Here is a 26,352-nt window from a genome sequence, read left to right as displayed (position 1 = left end):
ACCTCTGTGTTTTCTATTTAGGTTGTACACTGAATGTATGCCTTCTAAAAATGTTTTGAATAAAAATATTGAAAGATTTGAACTATCAGGAATATGGCTTGAACTGAAACCAGGGCCCAATTGTCACAGAGCTGATTTCACTTTTGTCCCGTAGTAAGCACGGAAAAACAACTGAACACAAATCAATGGTGCTTTCCAGGAAAAAGGCTACTGTTAGTGTTACATCCAGCAAAACACAACGTCCAATGTTCTGTTTTCACTGACATCCTGCATATTTTTTGCTCAGCATCACATGTAGGTTGTTTTTAAAGCACTATTGCCTGCATCAGATCTTCCAAGGCAAATTTAAAAAGCCTCAGGCCCTGTGTACGTGTATGCATCAACATTAGGTTTCCCATAGTAACACCCTTAGCAACAGCAGTAGCCAGAGCCAGAGCCAGAGCCGCCCGTATGGACGACCTTTCTACCTCCATGGTTTGTAGCAGTTTTTACTGCATATAAATGTGACACAGGTTTTTACACTATTATGCTGTAATGTCACTGTCAAGCACAAATAGTCCATTAAAAAAGATGAAACTTGATATTCTGTGAACGTATATAATGTACAAACTGTAAAATCAGAAATTTACCACAATTTCTCAATACAATTTGATCTCGCAAGCACAATAGAAACTTCCATACTTATACTGCTTGATGGCAGTAACTTAATTTATAAAGGTATTTTTAGATTTGAAGTGCATGTCCAAATATGGGTATTGTCTGTAAACAAACTGCTGACACTGAGTAAAACAAAAACAAAATTCTGTAGTGAATGGAAACAAATTATGCTTAGTTTAAAAAGTCTCAGATACTTAGTTACAATACACAATGGCTAAAGTATAACAACCGACCAGTTTGGTCAGCCATTCTTGCTAGCTGGGCACAATGTCATCATGGAGTAAATGTAAAGCCGCTAAAAAAAATTGTTTTTCCAGTAAAGATTATGCAAGTACAACAAAAGGGTACGAAGGTACCATCCAAACTAACATGACACAAACTGTGGCTGGTATCCTGCTCATTTTTGCGTAGCAGACAATTGTCATATTTATTAAAGCACTATTGGTAATTGTCCAAATCCAGTCTTCTCACTTGGTGTATCCACCCTTGAGAAAATTTGAGCTCGTTTGGTCGTCGGAGGTGCGAGATAACTAGTGTATGAACGAAAAAAACACCCTTGTCACACAAAGTTGTGTGCTTTCAGATGATTGATTTTGAGACCTCAAATTCTAAACTTGCTGTCTCGAAATCAAATTTGTGGAAAATTACTTCTTTCTCGAAAACTACGTCACTTCTGAGGGAGCCGTTTCTCACAATGTTTTATACTATCAACCTCTCCCCATTACTCATTACCAAGTGAGGTTTTATGCTAATAATTATTTTGAGTAATTACCAATACATTGTAGTGTCCACTGCATTTAAAAGCATTGTCGCTTGTTCCATATGTCTGTACAATACCAAAAGATGGAAGCAGACTAAGCTTTGGCGATATCGATTTATTTTATTCACGATCTATCGCCGACAATATATCGCGATATTCGATATAATCGCGATATTCGATATAATCGCAATATTCAATATAATCGCGATTAATTAAATTTGACATCATCAGTCTTCAAACTCCCAGTGAAAGTTGTAGAAGAGACAGTCACAGCATAAGAGAGGTGTTCTAATGACCTATTCTTCTGGTTTTACTCCAAATCTATGGGGTGCATGCTGTCTCAGCTAGAAAATACATCCCGAAATTGCGATATTTAATCGATATTGCGATAATCGCGATATATCGCGATATATCACGATATATCGATATTTCGATAAAAACCAAATTGATCCGATATCGAAATCGTTTCCAAAATAGTATCGCGATATGCGATAATATCGTGATATCGCCCAAGCTTAAAGCAGACAACTTCAATAGACAATGGATTTTTCCACAATGATTCTAAATTGTGTCAGACATTTACAATTGGACCATGAAACCATACAATGTACTTTAGGGTACATCGTGAAAACAAATTCACTGTTTCCTTTGTTGACACCATCTACATGAAAAAAACACCAGGAATACTCAATGCACCCTGTGTAAATTTTGGATTCACAAAATTTGCATTTCAATGACAATGTCATTGAGTAGACCATGGAGGTATGGGTAGACCATAGAGTAAATGGGTAGACCCAGGTGTATGTGGTAAGCCCATTGTTTGTCCTAAGGACAAACAGAACAAGTTTCTGCATAACAACACAGCATGGTTCATTGAACATCAATGGAAAGCAAAGAACAACAAAACCTGTGTAAAATTAATATCATTTTGATTATCATACAAAGTATGCACTGCAGGTTTTCAGGATGCAAACATTTTGGCTCTGGGAATCAAATTTTCTTTACAATTCAAAATCATAAAAGTAATGTTACAAACTTTCAATGCCAGCATGTTAGTTCATTCACTGAATACGTAATTTTCATTCATAAGTCTGAGCAGATAGACAAAAAAAGAAGTTGGCCAACTAATAATTATACCAGAAACATTGACAAGTAGTTTCACTTTGTACTGGTACGTAGGGCTATTAAGAGTGGGCTAGATCATACACTGTACACTGTGTAGCAAGGACTCTTTGGTTAGATAAACAAGTTTATGGATCACCAGTCAGCACTGTAAAAGCCCTAGACCATTACAACATGTACCAGAGACATCACAACAAAGATCAAAACACTAGGATTAAAACCACATCAGCTGAGCAACATGGTCAGCTGGTCAAAAGGAACAAAGGTATTGTACACCATGTACACTGTGCTTAAATGCACTGTGCATGAGGTATTTGTACTGTGTACTGAGCAACCTATGCTTCACATGGTCTATGCACTGTTTATTATGATGTAATGCATTGGACGTATTGAATGTCAACACAATTTGATCAATGGAAATTCAACAGTTAGTTTTCATTTTTTTGTACATTATGTACAAAACAATGAAAACTAACTGTTGAACGTCCATTGATCAAATTGTGTTGACATTCAATACATCCAATGCATTACATCATAATAAACAGTGCATTACATTTTTTTCACAGAATTTCCAATTTCCAATTCACATCCTTTACAAACATCATGTAATTAAGTTTATGAGTTCACTTTGTAAATTATGACGCTATGCATTTTGTACTTTCCCTTTATGCTAACAGGAAATGAGAGTCCAATAGACAAACTTCAAGTGAGACAGGAGGCATTAAACAACACTTGAAAGTATTTCACCCAAGAAACAAACCAAATCTAGCCCTAACTAGCTAATAAACATTTCATACATGGAGTAGTTAATTCCTGTAGAACTGAGAAAGAATAAGCGAGACAGGAGGCATTAAACGATACTTGAAAGTATTTCACCCAAGAAACAAACCAAATCTAGCCCTAACTAGCTATGTAATAAACATAGCTTCACACATTGAGTAGTTTATTCCTGTATAACTGAGAAAGTATAATTATCAACAGTTCTAAATATTTCAACAAGGAAATCGGGGGGGGGGGGATTCTTTTATTCACATTTGATCTTCGTTTCAAGTGCCGTTTTCATTATTCCAAAGGCATAATGAACATTTCCTGTTCAACCATTCAAATTCAAAACTTACATAAAACCTTTCCAGAAGTTTTCATCATTGTAGTACTCAACGAAGAATGAAATTATAAACATAAATTACAGATTACTTAAATGAAAATGCCATGTTCCTGCAATTCAAATTTTCTTCAATCCAAAACCGAACCAAGAGGTCAGGTAAAATGGTGGTCAATCCTCAACGACTTTATTAAAATTGACCCAGTACTGTAACGCCTCCTTATATTACAATTTACACTGTACATAATTTAATTTTAAAGCAATGCATAAAAAGGAGCTTTGCTGCAGCTTATCTAAGATTTTACACGATTTTGTGTAATGAGCACTGAAAATCTTCTGCAAGTCCAAGGATTTATCCATAAAAATCTGGCAGATTAAAAAGTGTTTTGCTTTTCCCCATAAATACTGACAATGCAGAAAAGCCTACAGCATGTATGCTTAGTTTTTTAAAGGGCAAGGATATACTTTATGACTGCATAATCAGAGTAACTGCTGACCCAAAACTGTCTAATGTGTTTTGAAAATTTTAACAATTTTAACAAAATCCAACTTGCTCACTGACATTCATTTTAAATAGCATTATTAATTGAAGATATGTGTTATTCTCTATTTTGTTCACCTTTTTAAAACAGTTTTTCTAATCCATCAATTTCCTTTGGTTTTGATAAATCCAATCAAAAGGAGATTTCCAGGAGCCAAAAAGACAATGGTTTCGGATCATGCTTTTATATGTAAAGTCACTCTCATTCTCAGTTGTTCCCCACAGACAAAGGACTTTACTAATTGATTGTGACATGCCTTGCTTTATCAGGAAACATCAAGTCTTGTTATGACAGTAAGTGCCCAAGTGCTGAAGGGCAAAATTTCATGCCTCTACACAGTTGTAGCTCTACTGCATCCAATCAACACCAGCATCATGAGTACTGTGTGCCAAGAAATATATTACACTTTACTTGTGAAAAGTCCTTGGTAAAACACGTTGGGGTTGCAAGCTCAACAAGCGACAATTCCTTGGTAAACTGTAAAACATGTATAAATAACTAGTTATTTCTTTCCTCCATGGAATGACAACACTTGTTTTGTTTTTTTCATAAATCTTCCTTGTTACACTACAGCAAGCATGGAGTTACACGAAGTTCTCTATTGCCCCTGGTCTTGGCCTTAGTGCCCCTTTAATAAATGATCCCCAAAGACTTATTTTCAATAGAAAAGCCCTGCACAAAATAATAAAGACCTTGCCCTCACAAAGATGAAATTCAATGCATGACTACAGTGTAAACATGCCTTGAGGACAGCCCTAAATTAGAACCCTCAAAGTGTCTGTTTACATTTGTTTATTGAAACCCTTAGATTGTTTCAATCCTTAAAACTAGTCCATACAATATTGATTTCAAAAGGTGGTCACGTTTTCTTTTTGAGATAAAATTGCGGAAAATCCGGAGTGAGTATGTCTGCGCAGAAAGAACAATTTCTAATCGGAATACAAATAATCTTAGAAGCATCGGTAACTCTTCTTTCAAATTGTTGAAATACAAAGAGCTATACAATGTACGAACATGTACGTGTATGTATCATTGAGACCAACTGGTCCCAGTTTCTGAATCCATCATTTTGGCAATTGGATACATTTTTAAAAGGATTTGGGATTGGGTAAGGGTGTGTACATAAATTTTAAAGGAAAAAGTTTTACTCAATTATGGTGAAAAGAATTAACCTCATTAAATACAAATCTCTTGTGGTACATTTTGTGGACAATACATGAACTGATGCCACAAGGGAAATCCCAGCATCTGGTGGCCCTTTAAAATCAATAAATTTAGCCATGAACTTTCATAATAAACGATCCTAATAATACACTGGGGAAAAAACACTAACAATGGTAGTGGTACAATGTACGTATGGTACAAAGTGTAAGTACATGTAGATGGTCTGGTGACAATATAATAATGTGAGTGTTCATTTTCAAATACAGCTAGGCTACACTTTTGTACATTGTACATGTGCATGATCCCAAAATACTTGAATTGAAGAGTAATACAACATTGACTGGTTTTTGTTTTTTTCATACACTGAGGTGTACATTTGTACATGATGTACACTTTTATGTTTTTGAGTCCTGCTTGTTCATATGGCTATAGACATTCAGGCTATTAAAATCCTCTTTTTTTTCCAAGGGCAACAGAATAAAAAGAAAATCATCTGCACAAAGTAACATCACATTTTATTTTAACGACATGGGTCGTACATACATGTACAGACACTTCTGAAAACATTTGTGTAAAAACATGCACAAATACCCCATGACTATGACGTTCATTATAAAAACAACTGAATATGGAACCGTGTATGCTGAGCCTATACTAATGCATAAATTCAGATTACAATATGCTTCAGTTCACCGATGCCCAAGGGGATCATATGAGGTTACACGATGACACCGTTTTAAAATTGTTTTATTGGTTATATTCAGTTTAATGCAAACTATAACGATAAAGAGAAAGACATAGATTCTCCAGACACATCCACCGTACATTTCATTAACAATAAGATTGCTCCAAAGTCATGTTTATTAACATTCCCTTTGTGATACAACATATGTAATTGAATACTTTATGTAAAAAAAAAAGTAATCAAACATACAATGAATTATTCCAATATACTAGCTACCGGCGCGGCAAGCTGAGCAGTCTAGTGCTCAAGAAAGGCAAAGGTCGAGGTCAAATCCCACCAAAAGAATGTTTTGTTCACAGGACTCGAGGGGAAAGTACCGAATGTTTCCAGTGCTTTTAAAACACAATATAATGCAAATCATCGAAAAAATCATGCATAAATACAAAACCATCTGCTCTAAATCATAACATTCCGCTTTATTATTCCGTATCCAGATACTGTAAAAACGCCTTGTGAAGTTTTTCATTGCATTAGTGACAAAGCTGTACAATCATGTTACTGTGCTAAAAATTTATGCCAACTGTAAATTTACTACCAGCATTTAGTGTCAGCACGCCGTACAATCTCAATATTCACTAGATCCACAAATTAAAACTAAACTTTTATGAGTATGAAACTAAGTGAATTTGATTTAACAGTATAAAGCCAGCCATCACTCAGGCCTGAACACATTGTCAAAATTCAATGACTAATAAATGATGCATCCTTAGCTTCTTGATGCATACGTACATGTACATGTACACACACATTAGTCCCTGCTACTGTACACCGTCATTAAAGAAGCTATCTCCCAGTAGCCGTGGTTGGCTTGGATCCTTAACGAGGGCATTTCCCCTTGGAGGGCTTGCCCTTTACTCTCTATCTCTCTCTCCAGGTCTCCTGGCTTGGCTCCAGGCAAATGATTCACATTCACCCTACATGTAGTACATGAGTACAGTCAAGCAAAGTTCGCAGAACCTCAGCCATTTTTTTTTTAAAGGGAGTGTGCGTCACGTACTGTATATGTTTGTGTAGTTCAAGCGTGTGATGGGTAAAAAAACATTTTTCTGAACTGGGTCATGTTTATAAAATAGTTACATATGTACATGTACCTTTTATAACATGACAGTTTATTCTGTGTTAACTGGTGGTATAAAAATGGTTCATGTATAAAAAATAGGTGTGGTTAATTTGTATGGCGAATTTGTGTTAAATTGGTGTACTAAATTGGTGTGCTTTACATTGTGTTTACAGTTGTATCAAGTACAGGGTCACCGTCAAAATAAAAATTTACTGTCTATAATCTTAGTTTACAGTGTACCATAAAAAAGATGTATGTAATGTGTATTCACGTCACACAGATGCCAGAAACTAGTCGTGGAAACTAACTGTACTTCCTTAAATTCACAGTGATCTGTTCCAGGAAATCTTATCAAAATATGAATCAGGGAAAACAAAAGAATGACATGACCAAGAAGACCCCGCAAAGTTATATATACAATGTACATGACTGAGTCACTTTTCCACCTATTTGAAGGGAAGGACTGTTTTGGGGGTTTTGGGTCTTTTTGTAACATTTTTAACATGTTTTGTTTACAAGAGTCTTGCTTGTTGTATTCTCGGAAGCAAACTGGTTAAAATGCACTGCATAACTCATGTTTAAATATTTATAAGCTCTAAAGGGTTGACTGTACTTTACAGTTTACACTCGCATGATGTAAAATGTTTAAAATGTCCAAACAATCCGCCCAGTTCTCGACAATTGCGCACATATTAAATTTGCATCGGGGATAAAGAATATTAATTTTGGTTTTTACCCGATGCCAAAACATAGGATTCGAACTGCCTCTAGCTACCGGGCAACCTCAGTAGTCTACATGTAGTTGGTAAGACACTGCTCAAGAATTGCAAGGGTTGTGGGTTTGAATCCCACCCAAGTAACATGCCTGTGATATTTTTTCACAGGACTCGGGAAAGTACTGAGTATACAATGCTAACATACATCGGTGTATGGGTAAAAACCAAAATTAAAATTGCACACATGTTATAAAAATGTTTATAGGCTTATACTCCCAATGTATATTTTCATACAAATGCTACTCTACAAGCAGTAATGGACAACAAGAAACACATGACAACGCATTCATCAATGCTTCACAACAACATTTTTTTCCAACATACAAGGGAAAAAACTCTGAAACCATCCAAAAAAGTTTCAACGTGTGAACGGACCAGCAGGCCTAGTCAGTTTGTTCAGTACATCAGTAGATTTTGACTTTAACAAAGACAAAAAAAGTCAACCCTCGTGCAGACATCTTTGGTTTCTAAACAAAGACTTGTATTATACAATGTACTGCCACTATTTATAACACTCTATCACCTGTGCTGCAGAGAATAACATGGTCAAGCATGATGCTTACACCAACAGCAGGTTATGCTCCATGTTGCCAATGTTCCTTGTTAATGCCTTGGTGCCCCTAGAGAAAAAGTGTCGTGCTCTTACAGGTTACAACCATGGAGGAAGAGGTGGGGTGCCTGCAGAAGTGGTCCCACAAAATTGACTTTTAGGGATGGGTCAAATACTGAATTTTAAACATTTATTCACAGGGCAGGGACAAATTCGTCCTCCATCATATTACATTACATGTAATACATTGTACTTTGTAGGAACAAGATCTGGCCTGGCATGTAAATTTATTGAGCATGTATGGTTCACATAATTATTTTAAGTAAGAATTACATTCTCAACATTTTCAGGAAATATGCCATACACGTAGCATGACTGTTACTTTTTCACTCTTTATCACCAGCATCATTGAAAGCGACCTCCGACTCAGAGAAATTTTGCTTTTTTGGAGGTCGTAATGAATGAAAAAGTGTATGTGGAATGGACTTGTCATAAATGATTAGAATGTTTCCAAAGTTTGAGTTCAACTGTGATTGAGCCGAGTGAGTTTCAATGTCTGTTTTTTTGTTAAGTTTTTTTTTAGTACAGACAGTAGGCCTGAAGTCTTTTGTTTTTAATTAAATAAAACCACTGAAAAATATCAAATCAACCTCAAACTAACTTCTAAGCAAGGATTAAAGACAGTACATTTATTTTATAAGTCAATGAAGGCAGTACAAATTATACGACACTAAAAAATGAACAAAGCCAACCAAATTAAAAAATAACAAGGATTTTTAACCATAGTTTAAGTTCATCCATGGAGGTAGAAACATGTCATGGTAGAAACCCATCCATCATGTCATTATTAACTTAGGTTTATCGCAAATAGAAAAATATCAAGAGAGGGTGCTGTTGAACCCACACAAAGGTATAGGCGTTGCCTGCACGAGTCATAGAAACTGCATAGCAACCTCCCCATATTGCTTCCCAAAATGCATTGCGGTTCTGAATCGCAATAAACCTTATTCGGACGTCAAAGCTTGCGCTTCACTTTACTGTGGAATTTTTTTACAATGATCGATAGGCCTACTTAATTATCAAGGAAATAGGCCTATGAATCTGTAATCAATTTCCTTCCTTGAAATTTATGCTGTTTCACTGGGGAAAAATTGTAAACAAATAATGAATGGAACTGAAGAAATGCCGGATTAACAAACAAAGAAACCATCAGATACAGACAAGTTACCTTTCTGATTCAAAATGATACTTAATGGTTAAAAAAATGACGTTATAGGGATTCAAATAATCACCACGAACATTGGGCGAAAAAACACAAAAATTACCTTAAAATAACCCCCTTCGTAGAGCGTTTCCGGTGGTCCGAAAATCGCCACTTCCCATTCGAACAGATTAGCTTCATTCGGTAGTGTTACTGTGAAACCTTCGACTGGCTCGTCGTGTATTTTCTTTAGTTCTAAACTCAGCGCTCTCAGGGCAGCGGACGGCGGTGTCGTGGCCATGTTCTGTGACTCAACGATTCCTTTCCCCGCCGCTAACAACAAATGATCAAAATCCAGCCGATTCTTGTCGTCACTTCCAAGTTTTTGGGTTCCTTTTTTTCTTTTCCTAGAGATCTTCAGCCAGTGTATGTGTAGTGTTGTTGTTGCAATGGCGAATGTAGAAATGACGTCACAGAATAAGGACAATCCGGAAATGGCCGATCAAGGCCGAAAACCTCATCGGCTTGTGTACGGTGAATGAAAGCGTCTAAACTTCTTTTTGGAAAGAGACAACAATAGTAAATTATTATGATTAAATTATAAAGCTGGTTTTACATTATATCAAAACACAGACTATTTTTAATACATAACAATTATTTTGATGTTTTCTTTAACCAATGCAAGTTCGTAATCCATAAACTGACAATGTGCACCAAGGCAATGTTGGCAGAAATGGGACACTGTAGTATTGTTTGCCAGTTATTCCTCTGTGAACTATTGAGGCCGCTGTTGTGAAAACAAAAGTGCGTAGTATTGTGCTCCCCCCTTATAGGTACAAAACAAATCAATGACAGTAAGCATAGGCCTATTGTTAAGTCGTATGATTCATGGTCAAAGTTCATCCTTGGTATTAATAATGTACCAAAGTTGATAACAACCATGATGGCAATTACTACAAAAATATTGTTGTGGTGTAAGAGTATTAACCTTCTTAATTTTCGAGGGGAAACTATTGTGATTGGTTGGTCATAATAAAATTATTATTCTGGAGAAGTTTCGTTGACAACTGATGGTGGGCGCGGCTGCCACATCGTGGACTGGGAGATCTTGTGAAGTTATTCCACTACTTGTAGTAACATACTAGCTGAGTCATTTTGGACGGTTATGCGTTGGCTCAATCCATGATGGCAATTACTACAAAAATATTGTTGTGGTGTAAGAGTATTAACCTTCTTAATTTTCGAGGGGAAACTATTGTGATTGGTTGGTCATAATAAAATTATTATTCTGGAGAAGTTTCGTTGACAACTGATGGTGGGCGCGGCTGCCACATCGTGGACTGGGAGATCTTGTGAAGTTATTCAACTACTTGTAGTAACATACTAGCTGAGTCATTTTGGACGGTTATGCGTTGGCTCAATCCCAGGCTGTAACAATGACCCAATTCTGATATGGGGGGGGGGGGGGGGGGGGGATAAGCACAAAAACTTGAAGAACATGAGAAACAGGTTATATCATGATCATCAGCCTAAGTTTTCATTGTTGTGACAGGTGCCCCACTAATTAATGTTGCTTGGCAAAGAAATTAATTATTAATGTCAAGCAGTATTTTCTGCTTAAAATCTTATTCTTTGTGAAATTGTGCCCATGATGCATTCTTTGTTGTCAAATTAATAATAATCAATGCGTCACTCATTCTCAATCAAGTGGTTGGTGGTTGCTGAGGCTGCATACTCCTAAGGGTTTGAGATTGAGAAATAAAAAGGAGTTTATTGTAACCTGGTTATTACATGTTTTATACCTCCACCCGTCCGTCGATCGCATGGGCTTATAATGAACCTTAGGCAAGTGGGGCAGTCCGTGGCCCGGTCTAACCTAAATGCAAATAGAAAGTTCGGCCGCGCCTCTAGAACCCCACCCACTTTTAGGAGGCCGGCGCGGCGGAAGTTGAGGTTTGCTAGGGCTATCTGTAAACATCGAGTGTTCACACAAGACTGATGGTTGATGAGCGATGTTAGGTTTTGGCTGGACAGTTGCAAAACTATTATCATAGTAAGGTTAGTTGTATTTCACATAAATAAGATAAGATTCAAATGAAACAACTTGACAAACAATTGTTTTGAAGGGTCATTAGAAGATGTATTTATTTTGTTTTTGTTTTTTTGTTCAAAAGTATCTGTCGGCGCGCGCACCTGTGGTCCAATTCAATTATGTGTCAAATTAATTTACTTCATTTAAGTCACTTTGTACATCATTTGTATGTTGTTTTGTATTCAGTTGCAGAATTATGACGAATAAAGCGAAATAATTATTTAATTGCTTTGAATTAAAGAATAGTTTGGTGTTTTCTACAATGTTAGGGCGCCCTCTCGTATTGAGAATGTGCTTGTAAATAACGTCTGGCTCCCATTCTCACTTCCTTGCGTCCAAATAGGATTTATACAATTTAAATAGTTGGCTGTAACAAGGTATCATACTGTTCATTTAAACACATGTAAAACCAAAGCACTGATTATTGTTGTTGATTTTTTTGATGAGAGAACCACAGATATAAGCTCCGTTATTGAGTAAGAATGATGTTAATTAAGGGGATGAATTTGCATGTTCGGTGGTGAGATGACCAGTTACGGCTCAACTTTGCTGCTGTGGTATATTGCAATCCTTATTTCAGTTGTGACTTTTGTTTTAGTAGTTTATTTATAATTTATATAAAAAAAGCATGGATGGAGGAATACACTGAATTGTTCAATCTGAACTGACCGCACTGACTAAAATTTAAAAACTGTCTGCCAGCCAGTGGTGTGTCACACTTCCCCTCTCCATGATTTGAATACATTAAAGGAACACGTTGCCTTGGATCGGTCGAGTTGGTCTTTGAAAAGCCTTTGTAACCGTTTTTTATAAAATGCATATGGTAGAAAGCTGTTGTAAAAGTAGAATACAATAATCCACACAAACATGCCTCGAAATTGCGTGGTTTTCCTTTTACCTCGTCGACTAAACACGTCGGCCATTTATGGGGGTCAAAATTTTGACTCCCATAAATGGCCGACCATGTTAGTTCGCACAGTAGAAGGAAAACCACGCAATTTCGAGGCAAACTTGTGTGGATCATTGTATTCTACTTTTAAAACATCTTTCCAACCATATGCATTTTATAAAAAACGGTTACAAACGCTTTTGTTTTGACCAACTCGTCCGATCCAAGGCAACGTGTTCCTTTAATTAGAACAGTATCTCAGTTGACTGTCGTTGTACTTTGTAGATGTGTACACAAAACGTAGGTATAGCGATCAGTAGCGATCAATAGGAATAACTTTCCGTATCGTGCCACCACTTTTTCACTCATTTTTACAAAAAGGGAAATCTCATTTTGTAAACTTCTACAGTACATGACAGGCTTGTCAGTTTATGTATATGGTGGATTACATGAAGTGCTTTTAATACACTGCCAGCAACTGTTTCGCTAGCAAAACCAATTCTGTAATCAATGTTCCTTTAACTTTTCAAAATCACCCACTCAGATGGATTGATGGGTACAAATCTTTATAATAATAAAAAAGTAATGTATAACTATAACCATCCTCACCAAAGTCTTATTAAAAGACAAACTAATTATTTCTTTATATATATATTATATATTTTTAATCAGGGATACAGTACAGGTGTTTAAACTCCACATAACCTGTGTGTGACTCCTTTGAAGATTATATTCAGCATGATCGTCAGAAGAATGAGAACCTACTGTTGACAACAAGAAGTTACTTAAATGGAGATATTTTCTGCTTGAAGCAAATTTTAAACCAAATAATTGAAGAAACAGTGTATCAATGACATACCAAAAAGTTATGTGGACAAGTTAGTGCCATGGCAACGCCAGCAACACCAGGCTCCGATGCCTTCGTCAGTTCTCTCACCTCCATGGTAAACAGAGAAGACACAATTGCCATCCTCCGTGCTCAGACTCACATGCTCAGTCGCTTTGAGAAAACCAACGAGACACTCTCAAACTTTAACAAGTTGTCTGCCGTTAGATATGAGAAGACAATCGAGCAATTCAAGGAACATACTCAGGTGTTGATGGACATGAAGAGGGATCTTGACATTGTCTTCAGAAAAATCAGGTACGGAGATGGAGGCAGTGTTTAAATTGGCACTGTTGCAATTGCTTTGTATGTACGAATGGGCAGGGCCTGTATGCTTCATTTTTGAAGGGCACCAAGGCATTTTCTCCTTGGTAAAGCGCACCCTATGAGGAAATTGTAAATTTCTATTATAGTGTCAAGGGCACAAAGGCAACTTTCAAATCAAGCATCGGAAAGCACACAACACCGTGTGACAAGGGTGTTTTTTCTTTCATTATTATCTCGCAACTTTGACGAACAAGTGAGCTCAAATTTTCACAGGTTTGTTAGTTTATGCATACACGTTGAGATACACCAAGTGAGAAGACTGGTCTTTGACAATTACCAATAGTGTCCAGTGTCTTTAAAGGTGGATTGATTCAGGGTTCTTGTGAAAATACCAACCAAAGAAGAAACATGTACAATAATAAGCAAAAGTGTACTTTCAATTCTGTATAGAAGTTAGTCCCACGTTTATGGATTCTTTGAGACTTGGGCACAAAAATGGGGGCTATAGAAGTACACTTGCCCAATGACATAAATGTTCTCTTACAAGTGCCTGTTCAGATATATGTACAAGCAGTTTCACATGTTACTAAAGTATTGGTGAATCTGAATTCTTACAGGTCATTCTTTGGGTAATATTCCACAGGGTACATGTAACTGTCGAGGTTAAAAGATGGACTATACTAACTGGTTATATTTTTGTTTTGTTTCCTAGAGTGCTTAAAGACAAGTTGTCTACTGAGTATCCTGTTGCTTTTGAAGGTAAGTTCATTATATTATTATTGATATTAAAATTGCAAACATGGCGGCCAAAAAGCCGAACTGTGGATGCATACTATTATAAAGAATAAAAATGCTATTCATCTCTTGTACTTTGTACTTTCCTTACCCATGGTCAAAATGTTTTGATGGTTTATGAAGTACACTTTTGCTTAGTGTACATGTTTCTTCTTTGGTTGGTATTTTCACAAGAACCCTGAATCAATCCACCTTTAAAGACACTGGACACTATTGGTAATTGTCAAAGACCAGTCTTCTCACTTGGTGTATCTTAACATGCATAAACGATGTTGTGTGCTTTCAGATGCTTGATTTCGAGACCTCAAGTTCTAATTCTGAGGTCTCAAAATCAAGTTCATGGAAAATAACTTCTTTCTCGTCATTGCAGAGGGAGCCGTTTCTCACAATGTTTTAAACTATATATATCAACCTCTCCCCATTACTCGTTACCAAGTAAGGTTTTATGCTAATAATTATTTTGAGTAATTACCAATAGTGTCCAGTGTCTTTAATAGTGTACATATTTCTTCTTTGGTTAGTATAAGTAGAAACAGGTATTTTCACAAGAACCCTGATTCAATCCGCCTTTAGTTTAGTGAGGTTACAGTGGGTACTGAATACCAACAGCATCTCTGGCCACCATTTCAGGACACCAACCCTCAGAACTCTGAGAAAGAATTCATCTCCAATGCAAATGTGTTTTGGTGAAAGCATAGAGTTATATATAAGAACTAGAGGGCGCACGAGTGATGCTTCGTGCACAAACGCCACGGGACCGCATGATGACAAGCGCGTCATTCTGCACGCGCGTTGAAAATGAAATACACGTTTTAGTTTTTTTTTATTGAACGCTGACGCGATGCTGTTTGTTCAACTTACAAAATGGCCGCACAAACACACGCTGTGAGATGCCAGTTTTGTCAACTTAGAAAATGGCTGCCTGCGCGCATGCCGGAGCGCGTATATCGCCCAGTGCGCGCTCTAGTTCTTATATATAACTCTATGGGTGAAAGCAATTTCAAAACCATACTACATGCGATACATCAAATGGAATCGCAATCTTTTCTATAGTTAATACTTTCAACAGCTGCAGATACTTCTTGCCAAGTAAGTTGTCATCATCCATTTTGAGATATGGTGGACACACTCATCTGATACTATTATAAGTGTTTCTGATCAGCAGAGTGTGGGTTCGAATCACCAGCCGTGACACTTGTGTCCTTAAGCAAGACACTTAACCATTGCTTCTTCCTTTGGATGGGATGTAAAGCCGTTGGTCCCATGTGTTGTGTAATGCATGTAAAAGAACCCAGTGCACTTATCAAAAAGAGAAGGGGTTCGCCCTGATGTTCCTGGGCTGCTAAATGCGCCGTAGCACCTTGTAAACCCTTTTTAACAAGTGAAACATTTTCTTAGTTTAACAATCTTACATTACCCTATTCTTACCAACAGCTTCCTTTAAGGAAATCTCAAGACTTGATGATGAAGAAGAGGAAGAGGAGTTTGCATCAAAGAAGGAGACGGCTCAACCTGCATCCAACGAAACCCTACCAGACACAACGGAACAAGACTAGAGAGACGTGTGCTTCTTTTTCAAATTCCCAGCAATGTCTTGAATAGTGTTGTAGCCATGCTGGGCAGTGCTAGGCAGTGCTGGGCAGGCCTGCCAGAACTCACAAATTTTGCCCAGCACTCTCAGCAAAATACACTATGCTGCCCAGCACAGATTTCCCCCAGATTGCACTTCAGCAATGATGGTCCCATATCTAAACATGAAATAATTTGGTTGAAACTGCTCACCCTTGGACTAATTTGGATTTTGAGCCCACCACTTCAATTGGTCTAGCTACAACACTGGTCTTGCGGCCGACTTTTCTTGGGCGGAAGTCACTGGTATTCCAGTGTATTATAAAGAGTTATAACAGCAATTCGATGGCTTTGTAAATATTGTTTCTAATGTTAAAACTTATTATTGTATCATGCCTAAACGTGCTAGTGACATTTTGTGCATCGTTGTTTAAGTGTAAGTTGTTAAAAAACTACAGGGAGTGTTATATATAAATAAAAAATGTAAAAGGACATGGAAACTAATGCAATGGCTATGGGCAAAAAATTATTTCAAATTTGACCTGAATGCAAGATAAAACTATCAAAACACTGGAGTTGTCCACTATTTAACAGTGTGTGCTATGTAGTGTTGTCTTTTTGCGAACAGTGAACATGGATGAATGTATCTCGTCATGGACAATGACTTCTTTCACAGCTTGAAAAAGAGCCACTCTAGAGGCACCTGTCTCCCATGAAATAGAACTCAAAGGTTCATGGAACAGTGAAAGTAGTATGTACAGTGATGAATAATGCTAATTACCATCATTCAATGCTTCTATAAGCCCTGATTCTTCGCTTGCGGTAAACAGAGATATGAAGTTGGGCCCTGTTCTAGCATTTTAATCAATTCACTATTTCCTCAAGCTAAGGATGAAATAAAGAATCTTCTCTTGATTCTGATGACATCTTGGTGTATTTAAGCCTGGATTCTGCCTCTTTTACCCATGTCTGTTAACTACAAGCATTCTTGTAGTAAATACAAACATTGTTAGTGCATAACTCAGTTAGTGTCTTTCGTTGTACTCTCACTGCTAGTGATATTGGATGGGAAACATGACTAAATGTTTATCATAAGAAAGAGAATGAGGTGCTCTTTCCATTGGTACAGTTTGTTGTGGTATTTTCGTATGCAAGGCAGTAAATAAATGTTCATTGCTACTGTTGGCGCCTAAACTACGGAAGCGCTTAACTTGCTACTGTTGGCGCCTAACTACGGAAGCGCTTAACTATGGTATATAGTGTAGTTTCTTTGTACTCACACTGCTAGCGTGAGACGGGAAACAACATAATACATGTAATGAGAATGATGTGCTCTTTCCAACAATACAGTTTGTTGAGGTATGTTTATATGCAAGGCAGTAAATAATTTAAGTTTTTGTAATAAGTTCTACATGAGCCTAGGCAGAAACGGGGCTTATGTCCTGTGACAGTCCAGGATGATATGGGGTATTTTTCAGGAGTACATGTATATAAGTCAGTGCATTGTTCAGTGACCTGATGGGAGGAGATTGTATGCTCAGTGGTCGGAGCATTTTTTTTTTTTTTAAAGGCAGTGGACACTATTGGTAATTGTCTAGCCTTCACAGTTGGTGTATTTCAACATATGCATCAAGTAACAAACCTGTGAAAATTTAAGCTCAATCGGTCATCGAACTTGCGAGATAATAATGAAAGAAAAAAACACCCTATGTCACACGAAATTGTGTGCGTTTAGATGGTTGATTTTGAGACCTCAAGTTCTAAATCTGAGGTCTCAAAATCAAATTCGTGTAAAATTACTTCTTTCTCGAAAACTATGGCACTTCAGAGGGAGCTGTTTCTCATGATGTTTTAGACCATCAACCGCTCCCCATTACTCGTCATCAAGAAAGGTTTTTATTTATGCAAACAATTTTTTTTGAGTAATTACCAATAGTGTCCACTGCCTTTAAATGAAATTTACATGGGTTTGTTTTATTGTATAGATCTACACTTGTATAGGATTAACACATTCAAAGGGTTCCAAAAAAAAAAAACATATACATGTACAGAGTCTACAGAGCCTTTAAAAGTGTATAAATTATTTTATTTGTCGATGGATTATTGTTTTGAAAATGCCAGGAAAGAATTAAACATGTTTTTTGCCAAGTACGAGAAAAGTTGTGAAATGTTTGTGTGGTTTGTTTTTATAATGAAGTTGGAACACATTCTTACAGGTCTTTTGTATTTTTGTGTTGTCAGAAAAGTAGGTACCCTAATTGGTCTCAGTGGGTTCACTAGCAAACAAGCTCACAAAAGAGGGGTGTTTTGGATGCCCAATAGAGGGTTGAAAATTATTTGAAAGCTTTAAAGTTTGATTTAAATGCACTGCACACATTTCTTGTTTAAAAGATAATGGTAATTGAAGACCCCATAAGTATACATTGTTTTACGCAAAAAGCTCGTGTAGTATAAATCTACCGGTTTTCAAAATTCTTACTTTTATCTAATCTATTTAAAAGATTTAATTTTTGTTTGAGGAATTTTGTTCACCCTATGGAGAGGGCGCCCTCTAGAGTTATTTTATTTTGTTATCAACTTTTGGCCAATCGCGCCGCCGGGGGCGCAATGCTGACATTTTCAACTTTATTTGGTGGTTTATCGGATTACATCGGACTAAAACTAATCATAAAAACGTAGTAGTATATTTCAGAATCAACCGTAAAAGGTAAGTGTAGACATTCTTTATTGTTTTCTTAACAATTACTTGAAAATTTATGTTGGTAACTCTCGTTTCTGCTCATTAAGTCATTGCCTTTGTCCCGATTCGTTTGCCAACACTCACACTGTACACAGTTTTGTCACTGGACACTACTTCAGTACTTGCTTGGTTAAATGGTCATGATGGTATTTTAAGCTTTTAGTTTTACTTTGTTGAGGTATGGCGGACAAGATTTGACTTTGATTGAGTGCACTGTTTGGTTTGGATGTAAACACACAAATTTACCCAAATTTTATAGTGTTGTAGCATTGTGTCGGCCATATCTCAAAAAGGCTTATTACTGTACTGGTGCCATCTGCCTGGTCGGATGACACTTGTATTGTATTAATTTAATAATTGGGCTAGCTGCTAGCCCTACTACTAACTACTAGACTACCTAGAGTTTCGTGAAGCAATTCAGAGAAAAGGTTTGATTTATATTATAAAAAACGGTAATAAAAGAATACATTCATGATGATGGAGTCATCTGCTTCCCAATGTCTCATAATGATCCTAGTGCCATAAAAAGCCCATACTCTTCTAGTAGAACTATGAGGTTCGTTCGGCTGTCGTGGAGATGACAGCCGAACGGACCTCTGAGTCTGAGTCTTAGTCTTAGTTAGTTCTAGCTAGTACGTATTTAGGAGTAACCAGTGCCAGTGCAGTGGCATTGTTTTTTTTTCTCATGTAAACACTAACACTGTGCAGTGGCATTGTTTTTTTTTCTCATGTAAACACTAACACTAACACTAACAGTATTAACAGAAGGATATAGTGCACATATATCAAAGTTTAAATGTTTTCTTTGTATCATTTTCAACAATTTTTCTTCAACAAACAATTATGTCGTTGATAAATTTGAGCCCTGCCAAGGTGTTCCAGATGTTTTGTACAAGATTTTGTTTTCTCAGTCTCACCACTGCACTTTGCATGATGATTATTTCCTTGCAGGGAGGATAGAGAAACATGGATGATATGGTTTGCAATTTCAAGAAGTGTAGGAAGAGGCTAAGCTCTTTTGCATGGGTCACCTCGTGTTCACGTATCCTTTTTGCATTTATTTCAGCTATAAAAATTACTTTATGTTGTAAGTACAGTATGTATATATGTATTAGTATTAAGTTGTGTTTTTATGCCGGGGTGGGGGGGGGGCCCAGACTTGAGATTTCGTTTTGATTTGAAGGGCACAGCTTTCACATTTTGCAAGGGTTAAGTAAAAACAAATCTTCAGAAATTATTTTCAAGATCAATATTATTGTTCAAAATAAGATATTTTTATCTTTAGTAAGGTAAGATTATCAACATCCAAGCATCTGACAGATTTTTTCCATTTACAAGAATTCCATTTACAGACATTTTTTGTGACGAGGACGGTACAAGAGAGTTTAACAGATGCTTTTCATGCCCAGCATGTAAGTGAATTTAATAAAAGATGCAGTGTGTTCAAGCCAAATGAGATGTAAGCTTAATGAGATGGGACTGGGGTGAAATATAAAAGAATTATTAGTTTCATTGTCATGGGATGGCAAGGGTAAAGTTCTCAATGTTGTGTTTTTGTGTTTACAGCAAACAAACAAAGAAGCTGAAATTACTTTATTGCTTATAAAAAATTCTCATTCTCTCTGGTTTTGCAAGAGATTGTTTCTTTGCTAAAATTTGAAGGTGAATAGTTAAAAATTTTAAGAAAACTAAACCAAGTTGGAGCATAATAATTGTATTGCTGTTTTTACAAAGAAATGAGTTGTCGCGCTCAATGCAAGACTATTTCATATTATTTTGAGAAAATGGCAGAGAAGTTATAACTTTATTAAAATGATGACTGTTTTGCATCTAAATGACCCTACATTTAAATGCGATTTTGTTTTGAAGGTGATACCAACCTACCAGGAAAGTTTGACATTGTCCGCATTGACTTGTCGCCATCGGAGCAGTACAAATCAATGGTCTTAGCAGGACAGAAGCCTGATGTTATTCAAGAAGTGTCTGGAAGAGCCATGGCCTTTTGGAGATACCAGGTGAGGTATAACTTTTGAAAAGGCTGGTCTGTGATTACTTTGGTCAGTCTTGTATAAAAAATTCCAACCAGCGACTTGTGTTATCATCGGACAGAACTGTCCAAAGTTAGTACGTCTACTCTAGAGTTTGAAACTGTCTGACTCTGACTATAGTTTGAACTATTACCGATAATCCTTTACAGACCATAGCGGCCACAAGCGGCTCATACCAAAATGCTCATAGCAACCGCAAAAGACTGCAAGGTTTACCCTATTTCCCGGACATAGTGTGTCATGGCCGAGCGGTGAAGAGCAGAGTTTGGGTTTGAGTCCTGGTCGTGACACTTGCTTTGTACAATTAGGGAGGTAGGGCCTAGTGCTTTCTGCTCTACCGGCCAGGCTAAGGATTGAAGATACCCAAGCCTACATCCACATGGACTGTAAAGGGGGTCCCTGTTTCAGCCCTAGGAGTAGGTGGCAACGGAGTCTGGAATAAAACAATTGTAGCCCACACCTTGAAGTGGCCTTCAGGCCTTGTGTGTCTGGCGACTTGCATAAAAAAATAATAATAAACGTCAGTCCAGATGTGAAATTTTCCAATGTGTAAGTATGTTCATGTAATATTGTCTAACAATTTCTACACAAAACTTAACTGCCTTTTGCTATTCAATAAAAGTTGAAAGAGATTTGGGGCCCAAGATGATAATTTTCTTTTAATATCTTCTCCATGTTAAAGGTTCAACAAGAGAAGATCTATCAAGACTACGTCTCAAATAAATCCAAGGAACGCAGTGCACAGTTGGAACAATACTATGAACACACAGTCACCAAACTACAAGCAGAAGTAGCGGGTATCCTTCAAACAGTTTTGAATCTTCAAAACCTGCATTATAAGCAAAAACTATACTTCATTAAACTTTCTGCTACACAAAAACTTAGAGCTGGGATTTTTGATCATAAACAAACTCAACACATGACTTGGTATTTTGGTTGGTTATTTTTTCTTCCTCTGGTGAACAGAATTGTTTGCGCTTTACTTTCGCATACAGCTCTAAAAGAAAGGGTTCGTAAATTTTGAAAGAATGGTATTGTTAAATATAAGCAAGATTTATGTAATTACACCCCAAGGGAAACTGGCTTGGTTTTAATTGTTTTGAGTTTGAACAAGAAGAAATGTCTAGCGGGACTTGAACCTAGGCAGCCTGACAACATTAGGGCTAGATACAATACTCAAGTATATTAAAATCTGGAGGTCGCAGGTTCAAGTCTGTCGACTGCTCTAGTCAAGTTTCTTAATTCAAGCCAAAGTTCGAAGAGTATGAAAACTTATACAGCATTTTGGAGAAATTGACCTTAACCTAAACCATGTTTCAGCCCTAAAGAACCAAACTTCAGGTGAGTTTTCAATATCTCTCATTTCTTGTCAAGAGCAATGACCATCATCACCAATTCAAGAAGTCAATTCCTGGCCGGCTGTAGGCATCACATTAGTTTGATACTTAGTGAAGATGTGTCCCCCCCCCCTCCCCCCTCCCCAAGATGATCAGGAGAATACTTTGTGATCTCTGTTATCTCACCTGATTATACTCCCACCATGCAAAGTTTCTTGAACTCCTATACGTATAGCATCTTGATAATACTTTACTTTGTGCCACACCAAAATTAATTTTTGTCTGTTTTTTTAAGCCTGTTTTATTGTTATCCATGAAACACAAAAAATGTCAAACAAGTTGAAAGAATGCTTCTTTAAATTATCCTAGTGTACTGTACACAAGATTGAGGATAACATTTTGAGGATCATAAATTGAAAATAAATATAGGCAACACTTTCATATTTTTGTTTTACTCCACGACAGCGGTGAAAAAAGAGCTTGAATCTTCAAAGAAGAGGTCCCATGAGTTATCCGATAAATTAGGTGAACGATGCAGACAGCATCAGAAACTGCAGGTAAGGATGTTAATGAATCACCTATTTTCCTGCTGGGTTGCCCTTCATTTTGTCTGTACTAGCACGCCTGTCCATTCTTATGCTAACAATTATTTTGAGTAATTGCAAATAGTATGCGGTAAATTTGCTCAAGGTCTGAAAGCTGACTGTTTATAAAATTCTAACTAAAACACTGCTCTAGAATTGCAAGGGTCGTGGGTTCGAATCCCACCCGAGTAACATGCCTGTGATATTTGTTCACAGGACTCGGGGGAAAGTACTGAGTATACAGTGCTAACACACCGGTGTATGGGTGAAAACCAAAATTAATATTCTATTAATATACTAAAGCAATTGTTTTCTTTGATATACTCTCTGAAGTGCAGTCATAATGTGCGAAAACTGTATCTGAAAACATTAAAATAGTTTTCAAAGTCATCTCATTTTCACTTTTTTCTTTTCTACTTGCAGATGCTGTATGATTCACTCAGAAGGTAAGTCTAGTTCTTGAAAACAATGCTTCGCAGTTGAGTACACACACGCTAAGTTTGTTTGCATCCCTGTGGACTATACTTCGTTCTTTTCTTTGTCCCTGTAGTTACATGTAAGAACCCCCCATGGACTTTGTAACCAAAATTCCTTGCGGAATACCCCAGTCTAATAGACCGCCCCTATGGAGACCTTTTGTGTTTTGTTCTTGATCTCCAATCTGATCTCCATAAAGGAGTGCATATGAAATCATTGTGTTTTTTTCTGGTTCTAAATGCGTTTAGCTGAACAATTATCAAAATCATATTACTTTGAAGGGAATCCTTTCTCAAAATAGGTTTATCAACAGCTGCAGTGCTTTTCACCAAGTAAGTTTGTATGGTCTTTAATTTTTGGGGTAGTTACCAATCTATAATCCTACCCCAACCCATCACAATAGTCTGTAAAGTAAAGTGAGAAATCTTGGCCGATTTAATTCAATGACTTATTCCTCTAGTCATAGTAGGCACTAACTTTTATCCAATTAGTTTCACCAAAACATCGTCTTTGAATTTTGAATTTTTATTTTCACAGACAAACAATTAGTGCAAGTTCTTTGGATCCTAACGGATCACATGAGGGTTTTGTTGGTCAGGCTCCGCTGCAAATCCCCAACACAAGCTTTGACATTCCAATTTCATCTGGAGAAGGTAAGAAAGATACATGAGACGTAATAAACTACGAGGAAAACAGTTGGTAGAGAGCTTGCGTGTTAATCCGGAGGTCGTTGGTTCGAATCCCGCTCTAGTAAATTCGTCTTTGTTCAAACTTTGGTGATCCCCTGGCTGCAACGACAGGTTGTATCGTAATCTTGAAGTGCTATATTCGTTCGCAAAGTATAAGGAAAACTGTGCAATTTCGAGGCATTTTTGTGTCGATCATTTTATTCTACTTTTAAAACATCTCTCTAATTGTATGCATTTCATAACAAACGGTTTCAAATGATTTTTAATAGACCAACTCGCTCGATCCAAGGCCACATGTTTTCGGAATCTCGTTATTAATGTGTATTGGAGTTAGACAGACATGATATTTATTTTGTTGTTGTAGAGAGCTCTTATCATCCAACTCGTCATCGAGGTGGAGGTGACCGAGCTAGACTTACATCACCAGCAGAGAGTAAGTATTGCTATTAATTTTTAGAACCCGTCAATAATTGCAAACGCATCAGTAAATAAATCTACAATGTATATAGAAAACTTCCTTTACTCTTGGTTCCAAAAGGGTCAAACTTATAACTTTTGGGATCTAAAAAGACAACAGCCGATCTTCTTGGAAGCAATGAACCAATACATGGACCTCATCCAGTCACCATCTTACAGGTAAACCGATGACGCAACAATGGAATTGCGCAGATGTGTACACATAGCACACATGATTGGCTAATGAACTACCTCCTTTTGACCTCTAGGCGAGGGTGCCTTACTCAAATGACTGTGAGGTCTATACTCCTTCCAGACGAGAATTACTTGGAGTTTACCAACAAAAATTACTTGAAATAATCATATCTCATGTTGAACAAAATTGAGATAAGATATGGTTTGCTCTCTTGGTTTTTTTTTCTCTAGAAGAGTTTGTTTTGCGTCCGAGCTACACACCAACCCGGAATATTGTCCCATCATCGGCACCCAGTCCACTGCAAATGCAGAACCGTTTCAGTATGGAACTAGGAACACCAAATGAGATCGCTCGTAGGATTGGCAACAGGAAAGTTTGAATATACCAGCCTGATAGCCTGACCTAAGAGGCTGTGCACAAAGTCGCTTACACTGGGTCTTCTAATAAAATGTTGTAAATGGAGATAAAAGGTGTTCAAACTACTTACTTCCTTTGAGCGTTTGCGGTTTGGTCACAAAAATAACTCAAACTAATTTGATTCTTTTGTTAAGTTATTATTTGGTCTTAAGTGTGAAGCTTTGCTAGAGTTTTATCGCAGAAATCTAACGCATACAAGATGTCGCGATTTTTGTCTTTTTGACAACTGGTAGAAAACTGATTTAGAGCCAAGTTGCCTGAATTCACACTTGTAGGAACTACATGTACTTCAGTTTTGACTTCAGGTCTCATTCCTCCAACCACTTATCTTTGCAAACATTCCTGTATATATTTTTAAATTTGCTGGCTTTTGTAGCAAAAAATGTTGCGCATGTTTTGTGTTACGCGTTTTTATTAATAAATGTGCAGTTCATAAGTTACATGTGTCATGGTACAGTCATTTACTTAATTTGTCTGTTACTTAATGCGTACTGTAGTTGTATTGGTAAAACTTGGTAGACAATCCAATACCGGAATTAGTGACCACTCAGCCCTGCAGTGGTCTAGAAATTTAAAGAGGGGCTCGTAGGTCCAATTCAGTTTTGTGATGCACTTATTTATCCATTAGATGAAGTCCTTATGAAAGTAGGGTCAAAATAAGTCGCGTCTCTACCCTTAGTGGTGTCAGAGAATGGTGATTGTAAGCGCAGAATTTTGCGGTAAGCAGAGAAGAAATTGGGCCCAGGTCACTCATAAGTTATTTCCTCTCAATGGTTCTTATCTGTAGGAAGTCTCAGTTACAGCATAATTGATCCATTCCCCAGACGGCGATTGGGTTTCTAAGGTTCTCCCAAGCCCAGGTTGAACTCCTCCGCTGCAAATCGCATCCTATCAGGGCCAAATTTCATAAAGCTGTTGAGCAGAAATTTACTTGCTCAGCAAAAAAAAACATGAGTGGGGCATCTGAATTTCAACAAAGTCAACTTGATGGAATTTTGGCTGGTACCATACCTAGTTTCTGTTGAGCAAGATGTTTCTGCACTTATCACCTTTTTGTGGTTACAGGCTTTAAGAAATTGGGTCCTTGGCTAGGTTCTCCCAGGGACATTTCTGGATCACAAATGTATGTGTTTTGTCCATAGACATTTTAGTTGGAATCTGTCAAATTTCAATCACATTTCTGACTGATGCTTGGATAAAGATAAGACCGAGTAAGACTCATTCATAAAAA

At 37.1% G+C, this 26,352-nt stretch overlaps 3 protein-coding genes across 4 annotated transcripts in view; 2 read left to right on the top strand and 1 right to left on the bottom strand.

Annotated features, from left to right (window-relative positions):
- LOC139941537 (ubiquitin-conjugating enzyme E2 R2-like) overlaps window positions 1–10,139 on the bottom strand; it is a 31,132-nt gene extending 20,993 nt beyond the window's left edge. Inside the window, exon 1 of the mRNA XM_071938082.1 lies at window positions 9,804–10,139. Coding sequence (XP_071794183.1) covers window positions 9,804–9,980 — 177 coding nt within the window. The 5' untranslated portion in view covers window positions 9,981–10,139. The remainder of the gene's footprint in view (window positions 1–9,803) is intronic.
- Window positions 10,140–12,163: 2,024 nt separating this feature from the next.
- Window positions 12,164–18,312, top strand: LOC139942278 (kxDL motif-containing protein 1-like). Of its 2 annotated transcripts, none has more exons than XM_071939079.1 (4): window positions 12,164–12,247; window positions 13,333–13,804; window positions 14,526–14,572; window positions 16,043–18,312. In XM_071939079.1, exons 2-4 carry the CDS (start codon window positions 13,548–13,550, stop codon window positions 16,162–16,164), a joined length of 426 nt encoding a protein of 141 aa, XP_071795180.1. In that variant the 5' UTR covers window positions 12,164–12,247; window positions 13,333–13,547; the 3' UTR covers window positions 16,165–18,312. The 2 variants fall into 2 exon arrangements, with proteins under 2 accessions (XP_071795180.1, XP_071795179.1); XM_071939078.1 differs by having other exon boundaries at window positions 12,181–12,328.
- Window positions 18,313–18,755: 443 nt separating this feature from the next.
- On the top strand, window positions 18,756–26,304 carry LOC139941758 (E3 ubiquitin-protein ligase CCNB1IP1-like). Its single transcript, XM_071938373.1, has 11 exons — window positions 18,756–18,884; window positions 19,869–19,959; window positions 20,270–20,329; window positions 20,787–20,932; window positions 21,648–21,762; window positions 22,286–22,306; window positions 22,768–22,859; window positions 23,310–23,332; window positions 23,901–24,016; window positions 24,417–24,485; window positions 24,935–26,304. Exons 2-11 carry the CDS (start codon window positions 19,884–19,886, stop codon window positions 25,081–25,083), a joined length of 867 nt encoding a protein of 288 aa, XP_071794474.1. The 5' UTR covers window positions 18,756–18,884; window positions 19,869–19,883; the 3' UTR covers window positions 25,084–26,304.
- Window positions 26,305–26,352: the final 48 nt, after the last annotated feature.

The sequence above is a fragment of the Asterias amurensis genome, chromosome 9, assembly GCF_032118995.1.
Source record: "Asterias amurensis chromosome 9, ASM3211899v1".
NCBI lineage: Eukaryota > Metazoa > Echinodermata > Asteroidea > Forcipulatida > Asteriidae > Asterias > Asterias amurensis.
The sequence above is the reverse complement of the archived record's forward strand: the minus strand, read 5'-3'. Positions and strand labels throughout refer to the sequence as shown.

Coding starts and splice junctions, on each gene's coding strand:
- LOC139941758 (XM_071938373.1), top strand. CDS start 19,884: ATGGATGATATGGTTTGCAATTTCAAGAAGTGTAGGAAGAGGCTAAGC. Junction 19,960..20,269: donor ATGGGTCACCTCGTGTTCAC/GTATCCTTTTTG, acceptor TTCCATTTACAG/ACATTTTTTGTGACGAGGAC. Junction 21,763..22,285: donor ACTACAAGCAGAAGTAGCGG/GTATCCTTCAAA, acceptor ACCATGTTTCAG/CCCTAAAGAACCAAACTTCA.
- LOC139942278 (XM_071939079.1), top strand. CDS start 13,548: ATGGCAACGCCAGCAACACCAGGCTCCGATGCCTTCGTCAGTTCTCTC. Junction 13,805..14,525: donor ATTGTCTTCAGAAAAATCAG/GTACGGAGATGG, acceptor TTTGTTTCCTAG/AGTGCTTAAAGACAAGTTGT. Junction 14,573..16,042: donor GTATCCTGTTGCTTTTGAAG/GTAAGTTCATTA, acceptor TCTTACCAACAG/CTTCCTTTAAGGAAATCTCA.